The sequence below is a fragment of the Coenobita brevimanus genome, chromosome 15, assembly GCF_032717465.1.
Source record: "Coenobita brevimanus isolate Jiangsu-jjx chromosome 15, ASM3271746v2, whole genome shotgun sequence".
NCBI classification, from domain to species: Eukaryota; Metazoa; Arthropoda; class Malacostraca; order Decapoda; family Coenobitidae; genus Coenobita; species Coenobita brevimanus.
In genome coordinates this window covers 4,255,027-4,266,737 of record NC_136968.1, presented here as the reverse complement: position 1 = coordinate 4,266,737, position 11,711 = coordinate 4,255,027, and the positions used below count along the sequence as shown (strand labels likewise).

The 11,711-nt window shown below is 42.9% G+C and overlaps 1 protein-coding gene across 1 annotated transcript; it reads right to left on the bottom strand.

The window, feature by feature from the left end:
- Positions 1-703: 703 nt before the first annotated feature.
- On the bottom strand, positions 704-10,873 carry LOC145390599 (general transcription factor II-I repeat domain-containing protein 2-like). Its single transcript, XM_080265405.1, has 3 exons — positions 10,865-10,873; positions 6,488-6,766; positions 704-1,750 (listed from the first exon to the last, which is right to left on the bottom strand). Exons 1-3 carry the CDS (start codon positions 10,871-10,873, stop codon positions 704-706), a joined length of 1,335 nt encoding a protein of 444 aa, XP_080121531.1.
- Positions 10,874-11,711: the final 838 nt, after the last annotated feature.

The following is an 11,711-nucleotide window of genomic DNA, read 5'->3' as shown; positions in this document are numbered from 1 at the left end:
ATGATGTAGACAACAGAAGAATGTCATTGAGGTGATGGTCGGAGATCTGGGAGCATAGGCAAGACTTCGTGTACTTCATTTTGCAGAAGAGTTGTTCACAACAGTAGGTGCTGCCAAACATGGTCACAATGCACTGAACATGTGCAATGTATTTTGGAAAATTGCTAGAAGGGAGAACGAGATCATGGAAGAAGGACAGTGGAGACGAGGTGCAGAACTTTGCCTTCAGTTCATTGTTGCACTGCAGCTCCACCAACTTCATCTGCTGGGGGGCAGGGGCATCGTCCACTGGGAAGTCAAAGGGGGTGGTGAACAGCATGAAATCCGCAGCCAGCAGTCTGACTCCTGCGAAACGGGAGGCAAATTCCTCCCGCAGAGAAGCGACGACACCGACGCAAGTATCCAGATCCACATCTTCAGGGGAACAAGCAGCAAGGAGAGGAAAATGCATAAATTAACCAGCAGTCAACTGAGTCTCTCAAAAATGCAGTTTAACCTTGAAGGCAGTGCTGTGTGCGTGCATGTCTGTCACGAGAATGTCTTCGCCTTGCACCTTCATGTTGAGAGCATTCAGGTGCGTAGTGATGTTCGTGAGTAGGGCCAGGCAAGAGAGCCATCGCAGGTCGGAGAAGTGATCAGCATGGGGGAGGTTCTTCTGACGAAGGAAGGTGGCGATCTCTTGCTGCAGGTCGCACACACAGGACTACATGGCCCCACACCTCAGCCAGCGGACCTCACAGAAATGAAGCAGGTCGCCGTAGTCCAACAGTGCCTGGAACTGGCAGTGGTTAGGGCTGCAGGAGAGGATGGAGTTGACGACCTTCACCATGACAGACATGATGTCAACAAGGCTAACAGATTTGGCGTACAGTGCCTCTTGGTGGATGATGCGGTTCACCTTGTGGATGGGCTGGGTGTGTCCTGCGGCTTCACAGTGGTGTAATAGCAACAGAGCGGCACCCTTCTTCTCCCCAGTCATTGCTGGGGCACCGTCTGTTGTCATGCACATGAGACGGGAGAGGTCGAAAGAGTACTGTTTGACACAGTGAAGCACGGTGTCGGAGATGTCTTGTCCACTAATTGTGCCATGAAGTGGGAAAAGCTGGAGGAACTCCTCACACACTTGGAGGTCAGCGGTGACCAAATGGATGAAAACGGCCAGCTGGACCGTGTCGTTTGTGTCAGTGCTCTCGTCAAGAGCGAGAGAGAAGGTGACTAGGGTCGAGCAGCGGGTCTTTAGCGAGTCATGCACGTTGTCTGACATCTCCATGCGACGATGAATGGTGCGCGACGAAAGACCCACACTCTCAAAGGCAGAACGCTGCTCTGGACAGATGGAGTCCACCACAGTGACAAGACACTCCTTGATGAAATCCCTGTCCGAGAATGGCTTCATCCGGCGAGCAAGGAGGCAGGAGACTTTGTAACTGGCGCGTGTCACTTTATCAGCCTCAGTAGTCTGCTTGTGGAAGAGCAAAGTGCTTTTCTGCAAGTTGCCTGACAGTCTAGCGATGGCGTCTTTCCTCTCGGCAGCAGACATCGACAGATAGTTTGATGTTCGATGCTCTGTCTCCCAGTGGTGGTGCACAGTGAACTCTTTGAGGACAGCCACAGTCTTGAGGCAGATAAGGCACTGAGCCTGTCCAAAACGCTCGATGAAGAAGTACTTCTCCTTCCTCTCAGGGTTTAAGACACGATGCTTGAGGTCCACCTTCCTCTTCTTAACAGGCGGGGTTGCAGACATGATGAGCTGAAAATGAATTTTATTAAGCAACCCTGTATAAGGGATTAAGGCATCTGGTAACAGATAGACAGATAGAATGTGTAAAATAATAATGCAGATTTTAGACATAAAACTTTTACATATTTTATCAAAAATAAACATACCATGATTAAATCTCAGTGATTAAATCCACATCAGAATATAGACTTCCACACCTGAAGGGGTGGCTTGTGTTTGAGCTCGTGGGTTAAGATCTCAATATATCTATGAACTTGAAAAGTACAGTACTATGTACATGGATACGCAACAAGTGCGTACCCACCTTAAGAGTGGCACATGCCTCCTCTCAATGTGGAAGTCCAACAGACACTGGCGTCTGGCAGGATGGTGGAAAGATTGTATTGCGCAGGGTGAGGGAAGAGCCGAGTTGCCAAATAGCATATGCAGCTGGCAGATGCTATTTGTCAGAATTTAATTTGTTTTCGCTGGGGTTTCACGGGCCAGATTGCTATGTTCATGCCGAGCAGGTTGGCAGGCTGGACGATAGACCTTTGCAGGCTGGATCTGGCCTGTGGGCCAGAGGTCGCCCATCCTTGCAGTAAGAAATACTGTAAATTGGTCGGCCGTGGTTGTTTGCATAACTGTGAGCAAGGGAATCACGATAATTCTACTGTACAACCCCACTTTCTAAATCAACAGTTCATAAATAAATGCTCAAGATTTATTTCTCTACATATTTTTTCCATGTTTTCATGAGTAACATTTAACAGAATGGACTTGCCAAGATACTGTAAGATGTTGCAAGCACTCTGGTATAGTCTGTCTCAGGAAACATGAGGGAATTTTACAAAGCCTTTGCCAAAATCAGAACACGAGTGACCGTGTGAAGGATTAAGAGGTCCCCTCAGGATTCTGGACCTTCCTCCTTCCCTCTTCCGTTTTCTTTCCTCTACACACACACACACACACACACACACAACGCTTAAATAATAAAACAATGTGTAGCCTCTGTTTATCTATCAGTGCCCAGATATCGGTCCATATGAGGAGGGATGGAGGATGGGAGTGGCCCGGGTCGGAATGTTGGGAGGGTTAGAGTAAGGAAGCCAATGAAATAGCCATGAATGATGAAGAAGAAAAATTTTTTTATTTTATTTCATTTTATTGTTTTATTACTATTGTTTATGAAAAAAAATTTTATGAAAAAACATAAACTGATTTACAATAGTTTTACTGATTGAAGGATCAACAGTACCATTTCCTAATAAATATTCATTATACTCTAAAATTTACATTGAAAATACACTCTCTCTCTCTCTCTCTATCTATCACTCGATATTCATGTCTCCCTCATCTAAACCTTCTTCTTCACTGGTGGAATCATTCCCCACGTTAATGACGAATTCTTCGACCATGTGACTGCGCACAATGTCATTTCTGATATATTCCTGTTCTAGCTTTCTCGTATGCTCCAAACATTTTTGCCAGTTTTCTGGTGTCACTTTCCTCACTGCATTTCTTGTGATTTCCTCAACCACACGCATTGTCTGATTATTATTGGAATTCTTTTTTCTTACTTAATCTTTCACTTGAGCCCATATAAGTTCTATTGGATTTAATTCGCAGTGGTAGGGCGGAAGTCGTAAAACCTCATATCCTTGGTCTTTTGCGATAGTGTCTATTGATTATGTGTGTGTGGATGAAAGGATGCGAAGATGTATATTGGATGCAAGAGTTTATAGAGGTTGGGGGAGTGGACTTTCTGACCACTACTTGGTGGTGGCCAGAATTAAAGTTCAAGTAAGATGGAGGAATAGAAGAAGGGAAAGACGAGAGGAAGGAGTAGTTGCAAGGAGAGTGGAAAGGTTACAAGAGGATGAGAAAAAGGCAGAGTATAAGAGAGAAGTGGAGGAACGATTGGGCAAATATGAATTGGAGCAGATGGGGGACGTGGAAGGTGTGTGCAGAATATTTACAGAAGAAATATGTGCAGCATGTGATGTGGTGTGTGGAAGGAAGAGAAGACGGAGGGGGGTGCAAGGAACAGCGTGGTGGACTGAAGAGGTGAAACGGGCTGTGGCACAAAAGAAGAAAGCATACAATGAATGGATGAGACATAGGGGCGTGGAAGAAGTTGAGAGGCGGAAGAGAGAGTTAAATGTAGAAAGAAAGAGAGAGGTGAAAAGATTAAGAGAGAGTAAGAAGAGAGTGGATGAGGAATTTGGAAGGAATTTGAGTGTAAAGTGGAGGGACTGTAAGAAAATGTTCTGGAAAGAGGTGAAAAGAGTAAGACAGGGTGGAAGTGAAGTTAGCAGGGGAGTGAAAGGTAAAAATGGTAGATTACTAGTGGAGAAGGGAGAAAAAGTGAGCAGATGGAGAGAACACTTTAAGGAATTGCTGAACGTGGAGGATGGAAGTAATGCGAGTATAAGTGGCTGGGGAATGGCTGGGAGAAGGAGGGAGGTGAGAGGACAGGAAGAAATCAGTAGGATAGAAGTTGTGGAAGCAATGAAGAAAGTTAAATCAGGGAAAGCCCCAGGAATTGATGGAGTGTGTGGTGAAATGCTGAAGCATGGGGGAGAGATAGTAGTCGAATGGATGTGGAAGATGTGCAGATTGGCCTGGGAGGAAGGTAGAGTCCCGGAGGATTGGAAGTCAGGTATAATTATTCCCTTGTACAAAGGAAAAGGGGAAAAAGAAGTGTGTGGTAATCATAGGGGCATTTGTCTTCTTAGTATAATAGGAAAAGTGTATGGTAGGATACTTATTGACAGAGTTAGAGAAAGAACAGAGAAATTAGTTGGAGAAGAACAGGGAGGCTTTAGGAAGGGAAGAGGTTGTGTAGATCAGATATTCATTCTCAGATCTTTAGTGGAAAAGTTTCTTGAGAAGGGAAAGAAGTTGTATGCGGCTTTCATGGATTTGGAGAAAGCATATGACAGGGTGGATAGACTAGGATTGTGGAAAGTGTTAAGAATATATGGAGTAGATGGGAAGTTGTTGAATGCTGTGAAGAGTATGTACGATGGTGCGAAGGCTGCAGTGCGTGTGGATGGTGAACTAAGTGAATTTTTCTCTTTGAAAGTTGGGTTGAAACAGGGATGTGTCATGTCTCCATGGTTGTTCAATCTGTACATGGATGGGGTAATAAAAGAGGTACAAGGTAGGGTAGTGGATGTTGGAGTGGCCCTGGTGAGAGAGGATAGTGTTTGGAAACTCCCTGTACTGTTGTTTGCAGAAGATACTGTGTTGTTGAGTGAAGACGAAGGGGAGCTGCAAGGCTTGGTGGATGAGTTTGAGAGAGTGTGTAAGAAACGGAATCTAAAGGTGAATGTAGGGAAGAGTAAAGTGATGGTCTTTGACAGAGGTGAAGTCAGTGAATGTACAGCGAGGCTGGATGGTGAGGAATTGGAAAATGTGAATACGTTTAAGTACTTGGGTAGTGTGATGAGTAAAGATGGAGGTTTGGAGGGTGAAGTGCTTGAAAGGGTACTGCAGGGAAGAAAGGTTGCTGGTTCTTTGAAAGCAGTGATAAGAAACAGGGAAGTGAGCATGGAAGTGAAAAAGTTACTACATGACAGTATTGTGATACCAACTCTAACGTACGGAAGTGAAGCTTGGACGTTGTTGGAAGGACACAAATCAAGAGTGAGGGCCGTGGAAATGAGTTATTTAAGAGGAGCCTGTGGAGTCACATGGAGAGACAGGCTGACGAATGAGGATATAAAGGAGCGTTGTGGTGTTGATGTGGATGTGATAGGAAGCGTTATGAGGAACACACTGAGGTGGTTTGGCCATGTGGAGAGGATGGAGGGTGAAAGACTGACGAAGAGAGTGTATGTGAGTGAGGTGGAAGGGGAAAGAGGGAGGGGGAGGCCGAGGATGAGATGGAGAGATGGGGTGGAGAGGTATATGAGAGAGGGGGGTGTGAGTTGGGAGCAGGGGAGTGAAATGGCGGGGGACAGGGCGACTTGGAGGCGATTTGTTTGTGGCCACCCCAAACGGGATTGAGGCGTCTGGCAATAGATAGATAGATAGTCTATTTCATACTCTTGCCTGTCTTTGTTTCTTTCCACCAGATCTAGCAGCTCTAGCTTGGAGTGTTGTGGGTTGTGCTGAATGTTGTTCTCCCTCAGCCATTCTATTATTTCATTTTTACGGGAAGCCTGCGTTGGTGCTTTATTGAGGATCTTAGAGTGGTACGAAGCGTTGTCCAGAATGAGCAGTGAATGGGGTGGGATGTTTGGGAGTAACTGGTCTTCAAAACATGCTTTGAAAGTGTGGTGCTTCATTGATTGGCAGTAATCTCCTCTGTTACCATTCTGAGATCTGAACATGTTCAAACCTCCATGCACGAATCCATCCCCTCCGCCTGCGTGTATAATGATATATCTGGATCCTCTGCCACTTTTCACCTTCCGCCCAGTTTTTCATCTGCAGTTGTCCAGGATTTATTGACACTCTCGTTTTGATTAACCCAAGTCTCATCTATGTAAATCTCTTGCCGTGGGTTGATTGATTCTCTGTTTTCTTGTATTTTTCTTAGATAAACTGCTCGTGCCAAAGCAATATCACGTCGTTCCATCAGAATTTTTTGTCCTTACCTGATTTCATGAAAGTATATCCATTCTTTCTCAGGAGTCTGTGAAGGCTTGCTCTTGATCCCTTAAAATTAATCTCCTCCTTTACCTTTGCTAAAATTTGATCCAAATTCAGAACGTCACCTCTCTCATAAAATGATGCGATAATTCTGCGAAGACATGCCATATCAGACGCGTCCATGCTGTCCACCACTGGAGATATCCTGGGTCTCTTCGACGGGGGCGAGGAAACACTGCCTTCTCTTGCTTCCTTTTTAAATCTTTGTATAGAGCTCACAGATACTCCTGTCACTTCCGATGTGAGTTTCTCAAGAGCGGTCTCATTTAATGAAGAGTGGATCCTCCGATGGTGCTCGTGCACACGAAGCACCACAAGCTTTCCCCGCCTGTTGAGTGGCTGCCGACAATCCTCACGCTCCAGGTTTTCGGTCATTATTGAGTCCTGCAACATAAAAGAATAAATTGTAAATGATAAAGAAAACACATCTCACCACATCACAACACAACACAACGTGCACCACCACAACAAAACACAACACGATGTGCAACACAACACAACACAACACAATGTGCGACACCACAACACAACACAACACAACACAACACAGCACAACGTGCGACACCACAAATGAACACAACACAACGTGCGACACCACGACACAACACACAACACAACTTGCGACATCACAATACAACACAACACAACGTGCGACACCACACCACAACATAACACAACACAATGTGCAATACAACAACACAACACAACACAAAATCAATGCTCAAAAAAAAAAAAAAAAAAAAAAAAAAAAAAAGGAATAATATGCTATTAAATTTAAGTATACAACGAATAACTGGTCCAATATTTTTCGTTTATTTTTAGCGCTTTGTAACAAAAAAAAAAAAAAAGTTGCATCCAAAAACAGGAACCACAGTTCATATTGACCTGTGAGCATAGAAGGTCACTTATACCCATTCATTCATTGGCTGAGTGTGTGTGTGTGTGTGTGTGTGTGTGTGTGTATTTATCTAACTGTATTGTATTTACCTCCCTTTCCTTGGGGGGAAGCAGCCTAGGTATATAGATAGATAGTATTTACCTGATTGTGATATACAGGAAATGAGCTACGCTTGTGTGGTCCTGTCTCTGTTTCTCAATAAGTCAAATTTAGCTTTAAACTCGTTTAAGTTTTTAGACTGGACGATCTCTTTGTCCAGGTTATTCCACAGATCTATACATCTATAAGGAAAACTATATTTCTTGATATCCTTCATGCACCTTGGCTTCCTCAGTTTCATCCCGTGTCCTCTTGTTACTCTCTTATCCCATAAAAACAGATCTTTGTCAATTTTATCTACTCCCATCATGGTCCAGAACACTGCAATCATGTCGCCTCTCTTTCTCATTTCTTCTAAGGAAGGCAAATCCAGCTTTTCCAGCCTCTCTCTGTACAACAGATCTGCCAGACTGGGGACTGGGGACCATCTTGGTTGCTGTTCTTTGTATTCTCTCAATCTTGTTTATAACTTTCTTTTTATGTGGGGACCACACTACTGCTGCATATTCCAGCCTGGGGTGAATCATGGCCACTATCAATTTTTTCATCATCTCCTCATCCATATAATGAAAAGCTACTCTTATATTAGTCAGGAGTTTATACGTCTCTCTAACTGTCTTGTTAATGTGTTTTTCAGGTGACAAACTGTCCTGGACCAGCACACCCAAATCTTTCTCTTCTCTCGCTTTTGTGATTGGTTCATTACCCATCAAATAATTCAATGATGGCCTCTTGGTACTTTTACCCATTTCCAATATTTTACATTTCTTTGCATTGAATTTCATTTCCCACATCTGGCTCCATTCATGTAACCTATCCAGATCCTCCTCCAGCATTTTGCAATCCTCCTCAACCTCTACCTTCCTCATGATCTTTGCATCATCAGCAAATAGACTTGCATAACTGTTCACTCCAGCTACCATATCATTTACGTAAATCAGGAACATTACTGGCGCCAACACCAAGCCCTGTGGGACTCCACTTATTACTTCCCTCCATCGAGACATCTTATCCTTTATGACTGTCCTCATTTGTCTGTCTCTCAAAAAGTCTCTCATCCATTCCAGGAGGTTCCCCTTCAGTCCTCCTATATGCTCTAGTTTCCACATTAGTCTCTTATGGGGTACCTTGTCAAAGGCCTTCTCCAAATCTAAATACACACAATCCACCCAACCTTCTCTTTCCTGAAGCACGTCAATTGCTCTTGAGTAAAAACTCAACAAGATGGAAACACATGACCTTCCACTTCTAAATCCAAACTGACTACCAGTCAAAATATTCATCTCTTCCAGATATTTTATCCATCTATCTTTCAGAATTCTTTCACACAATTTTGCAACCATGCTGGTTAGGGACACTGGTCAGGGTTCTTCCTTGTTTCCTCCCTTATAAATTGGTACCACATTTGCCATCTTCCATTCTTGAGGCACTTTCCCCTCTTCCAGAGAACACACAATTAAACTGTGAATCTTATCTGCCAGTTGTTCTCTGCATTCCTTCAGTACCCAATTAGAGATTCCATCTGGTCCTGGGGCTTTCCTTTAATCTTGAGTTTCTAGTAGTTTATACACTTCCTGTACTTCCACTTTTATATCTTTTATCACTACATTTCTAGTAACTACCTCCGCTTCCACAAACTCCTTTTCATTGGTGAAAACTGACTGGAAACGTTTGTTCATTATTTCTGCTTGCATTGCCGCATCCTTATAGACCTCTCCTTCTACTTTCAGTTTGGTGATTCCTTCCTTTTGTTTCAATTTGCCATTAACAAATCTATAAAACAGTTTGGGTTCATCTTTACATTCGTCTATTATACCTTTATCAAAATTCCTTTCTTCTTCTCTGCGTATTCTTGTGTATTCATTTCTAGTTCTTTTATATTCTTCCTTTGTTCTGTTGTTACCTCTCTCCAATTGTTCCACGCCGTGTGTCTCTCTTTTTTTTGCTATAATACACCTTTTATTAAACCACTCTTTTTTCCTGTTTTCTTTCCCCTTTACTCTTGGCACAAATTTTTCCACTCCCGAATTATACAGGTCTAGAAAAATATCCCACTTCCTCTGTATCTCTCTTGTTTCTCTGAATTTTCTCCAATCTGCATTTTCAAAAAATTTTCTCAATCCTGTAAAGTTTGCTTTCCCAAAGTTGTACCTTCCCTGCTATAAAGCTCGTCTCTTGGCTCCACGTTCCCTGTTATCATCTGGAACTCAATGACCACATGATCACTTTTTCCAATAGGACACAGATATTTCAAGGATTCTATTACATCGGGTTCTTTGGTAAACAGTAAGTCTAGTCTTGCTGGTGTGTCCTCACCTCGGAACCGTGTCTCTTCTTTGACCCATTGCGTCATCACATTGTTCATTGCTATATTTAATAATATAGTGCCCCACGAATCCTCGTCGCCTCCTGAGTCCCATTCCTCCCAGTTCACCTCTTTACAATTAAAGTCACCCATTAAAATTATATTGTTGCTTTTCTCAATCAGTTTCTGCAAATAACTTGCCATGTCTGACAGCATTTCCTGGTATTCATCATCACTCCATGCTCTTGTCTAAGGGGGAACATACACTACTGCCATATCTCACTTTTATTCTCTGCAGTTTCAAATTTCAAATTCATCACTTCGGCCCTGGCTTCTCCCATTTCCACGGAATCTACATTTATGTTGTTCTTCACTACTATCATCACTCCTCCTCCCGTTTTTTCTTTTCTGTCTCTTCTCCACAGTTTGTATTTACCATCTCCCAAATGAACATCAGTATCTTCTCTTAACTTGGTCTCTACAAAGCACATAACGTTAGGTTCACGTATCCTCAAAAGATCGTTGATTTCTAACCTTGCTGATATTAAACCATCAACATTAGTATATGCCACCTTCCAATGATTTTTGATGTGTGTGTGTGTGTGTGTGTGTGTGTGTGTGTGTGTGTGTGCCTCTTGCCCTCAGGCCTTGTCCCTGGCCAGCCTGTATTCCCACAGGTCATTAAGTCAGGTGCGTTCGGCCTTTGACAGTGACTTTGGAGTAAAATAGACGATATTCTACCCTCATCTTTCCTGAGACAGACTATAGTTCGAGTCAGTTTGTTAGGTAGAAAACTGTATAGGTACCACACACTTTCCGCCGATGAAGAGCATGTCCTCTCTTCAATGGATTTATTTGTCTTGCTTTTCCCAGCCCTCTATCCTAAAAACTTTCCCATGAACAAAAGATGAAAATCAAAAGACAATACAGTATTGATACCGTACAGTAATACAGTACATAGTATACAGTACTATGTATTTGCTTAGTCTTGGCATCAATGGAGGGTACTGTACACCATGCAGTACAGTTCAGTGCACTTAATCCTGTGTGGTCTAGTGGAAATAATTATGTGTCCAGTAATTTCAGAATCATAATAAAGCACTGGGACATAAGCACTGAGGCTCGCTTCACACAAGCGTTTTTTTCCCGCGCGGTAGTATGGCTGCGCGGGTGGGTGTACAAGAGGCATGTCTTCAAACGAGTGTTTTTTGCCCGCGCGGTTCGTATGCAGCAGTGCACAGAATACCTCTCAGTTTGTCGGTGTTTGCTCGAGATGGAGGACGTAAAGAAGAGAGTGATTTATGTGTACTTAATGAACAAGGTGTTAAAAAAGAAGAGACAACGCAAATGGTGGACCCACCCAATAAACAGCTCTAGGCTCCTTCAAGGAGCATTCTACACGATATATTCTGAGCTGAAAGCTGATGAAGAAAAGTTCTTCAATTATTTTTGCATGTCATCTCCTACATTTGAAGAACTTGTGAGCAAACTGAAAGATGGTATTATATGGCAAGACACAGTTATGAGATCATCCATTTCTCCTGAAGAAGCTGTTGCACTGACTGTGAGGTAAGTGTAAGTGTAAGGTAAATGAAAAAGTAATATGTAGCACAGTAACTTTATTTGCCTTTATATAGGTAAACGGGAAGTGGAACTGATTTGCAATGATTATGCATGAGAAAGTAATTCCGTTGAACATGGAAAGTGGGAGTAATGCGAGTATATACCCGCATGAATAGTAAAAAAATAAGTAAATGAATTAATCTATATCCATATAATTATGACAGGTAATTATAGATGCTAGATTGGGTGTGCTATCTTTAATATTTGGTCGATTACAATATTCTGAGCACATCAGAATACAATATTCTGAGCATCCAAATCATAGAATGACAATACAGAATTATCTGCCATATGTGAGGTGTCAGAAGCTGGGGAAAGTGCTGCAGGTGAACATACTGCATGGTTTTCCTCACTAGCTTGAAATGTGTCCTGAGTAGACTGTGAAGTTGAAGGTACTGAGTTAT

Excerpts from the sequence above, each read along its gene's own strand:
- LOC145390599 (XM_080265405.1), bottom strand. Across the intron at positions 1,751-6,487 it reads GCATGGACGCGTCTGATATG|CTCATCATGTCTGCAACCCC; the intron begins GCATGTCTTCGC and ends ATTCATTTTCAG.